The sequence below is a fragment of the Apium graveolens genome, unplaced genomic scaffold (genome assembly GCF_009905375.1).
Source record: "Apium graveolens cultivar Ventura unplaced genomic scaffold, ASM990537v1 ctg7884, whole genome shotgun sequence".
NCBI lineage: Eukaryota > Viridiplantae > Streptophyta > Magnoliopsida > Apiales > Apiaceae > Apium > Apium graveolens.
This window is the reverse complement of record NW_027420708.1, coordinates 6,782-8,868: the sequence shown is the minus strand read 5'-3', so window position 1 is coordinate 8,868 and position 2,087 is coordinate 6,782. Positions and strand designations below refer to the sequence as shown.

The 2,087-nt window shown below is 37.6% G+C and overlaps 1 protein-coding gene across 1 annotated transcript; it reads right to left on the bottom strand.

Annotated features, from left to right (window-relative positions):
* Positions 1–917: 917 nt before the first annotated feature.
* Positions 918–1,886, bottom strand: LOC141704470 (AT-hook motif nuclear-localized protein 10-like). Its single transcript, XM_074507718.1, has 4 exons — positions 1,523–1,886; positions 1,246–1,301; positions 1,033–1,164; positions 918–941 (listed from the first exon to the last, which is right to left on the bottom strand). The coding sequence occupies exons 1-4, from the start codon at positions 1,884–1,886 to the stop codon at positions 918–920; spliced, it is 576 nt and encodes a 191-aa protein (XP_074363819.1).
* Positions 1,887–2,087: the final 201 nt, after the last annotated feature.

The window sequence follows — 2,087 nt, the reverse complement described above, 5'->3', positions numbered from 1 at the left end:
AAGGTCCCAACCACAGTCTGAGAAGAAAATGAGTGTTAACATGAAGGTTAAAATTGTTTAGAAGGAAGCACTATATGATATCAACCCATTGATTTCATGAAACTTTGATTTTATAATTTTTCAACAAGGGTTGGTGAAGGCCTCTGGAAGAGGAGTAAACTATAAAATAAAGTCTAGACTTATAACCCACCACCAAAACTAAATAGATAGTATACATTATGTTAAATGTTCATGACAAAACAGGGGTATTAAGGTAAAAAACTGCAGGTCTGACTTGATGCAAGCTCAGTAGCTTCAATCAGCAGAATGTTGGAAAGTAAAATGCATCGAAACAAATTGAAAACAAATTGAGCATGCTACTATATCTCAGCCTAACGATTTTACAACAACTAGCATGAGCCACACTGACTTTTTACATTTAAGTTATTTGTACATAATTAAATCCTAACAGTAGAACAAATAGAAGATCTTACTTGAACCCCGCCAGCTGCAACTAGCGGGCCAGCCACGGCACCTCCTATGACATGGCCGTCGGGACATGCTAGCGATACACTGACACCACCTGTTCTATATCTCCCCATTCCAGTTTCAGCCACAGTAAATGAGCCAGTCAAAGACAAGATATGAAACTGACCCTGCAGTATATAGTTTGAAATTGTGCATTAAAGAGAAGAGAGAGAAAAAAAAGAGTACTAATTCCATTATTAAGTAGATTTTTATTGCAACAAGGATACTCAGAGAAGCTATACAGCCATAGTTGTCTCCCCACTCAGGAATTACAAGTAACACAATCACCCTGATCCGAGCAGGGCATGTCCTCCATTCTTGTATGTAAATCAGCAAAAGTGGGGTCTATATGTAACTATACGGCTATAAATCACAAGACGAAACACCTTTTTCGTAATTTCTTAATTAAATCAATTTGCATTCAGACGAGATAGCTAACAGACATATGCACATACATTAACCTATAGTATGAATGCAACCAATAAATTAGAGTTGAAGTAGTAGTAAGGAAGATAGGAGTCAAACCTCATAGGTGACTGAACCACCAGAAGAAATGGGATGAGAAATCAGGGCACTAGAAACAGTTCCGTAGGCAGAAACCACACAAATTCCTCTAGGCCCGTTTTGAACCAGAGACATGATCTTTCTAATAACATCCTAAAAGAAACAGTGCAATATATATTTAACACAATTTAATAAAAAATTATACAAGAAAGTTTAAAAAGAGAATATGTATACCTCCCCACAGTCTACATGTATCACATGAGCCGTAAAGTCTGCAGCATAAAACCCATCTTGACAAAAGAAAAATTACAATGCATTTAGTTCCGATAATAATAACTAGGGAACAAACAAATTCTCATTCCTATAAACAAAATCTATTATTTTTTAAACCGCCAACAGCATAAATACAAATAAATACCTAAACCCAAAAAATATAGTAGAAAAACATGAAAAGAAAGAAGAAGCAATTCTATAATTATTTTTTGAAATTCAGTGAAGGAAAAGTACTCACTCATGGAAGCAGGCATCTGCAAGTTTTCAGAACCCTGGGGCCGTACACGATCACGGCCTCGCCCACGTGGGCCCCGGACAGAATTTTCAGCTGAGGGAGACAAGTTGAATGCTGGCTGTGGTTCGGAAATAGCCCGTGGTACCGGCGGTGAAGCAACAGCAACTCTCATGGGCATTGATGAAACAGCACTCATCGCTGGGGGTGAAGATACAGCACCCATCACTGACAGGGAAGCACCAGCACTCCCAGGAGACAGCACCAAATTTCTTGTTGCTTGAGACTTTAGGGGCCTTCCCCTCTTTCTTTTTACCTCCCCGCTGGGGGTGTTCAGGTCTAGGGTACACTTTCCCTTCTCAGATGCCATATTTTCTCTGTAATTTAGAGGGTCTTTGTGTGTGTTTGTGACTATATTGAAACTGTTGAAAACTTAGTGTTGTATTGGAGACTTGCCTATATTAATGATACCATATCTAAAATCTACCCACCTATATAACAAAAGTTTATTTTATTTTTCTTTATATGTTTTACATTTTATTTTATTTTTTAAATCTAAATTTCTCTATTA

Excerpts from the sequence above, each read along its gene's own strand:
- LOC141704470 (XM_074507718.1), bottom strand. The coding sequence starts at position 1,886 with ATGGCATCTGAGAAGGGAAAGTGTACCCTAGACCTGAACACCCCCAGC. Across the intron at positions 1,165-1,245 it reads TACATGTAGACTGTGGGGAG|GATGTTATTAGAAAGATCAT; the intron begins GTATACATATTC and ends TGTTTCTTTTAG. Across the intron at positions 942-1,032 it reads GTGGTTCAGTCACCTATGAG|CTATCTCGTCTGAATGCAAA; the intron begins GTTTGACTCCTA and ends TATGTCTGTTAG.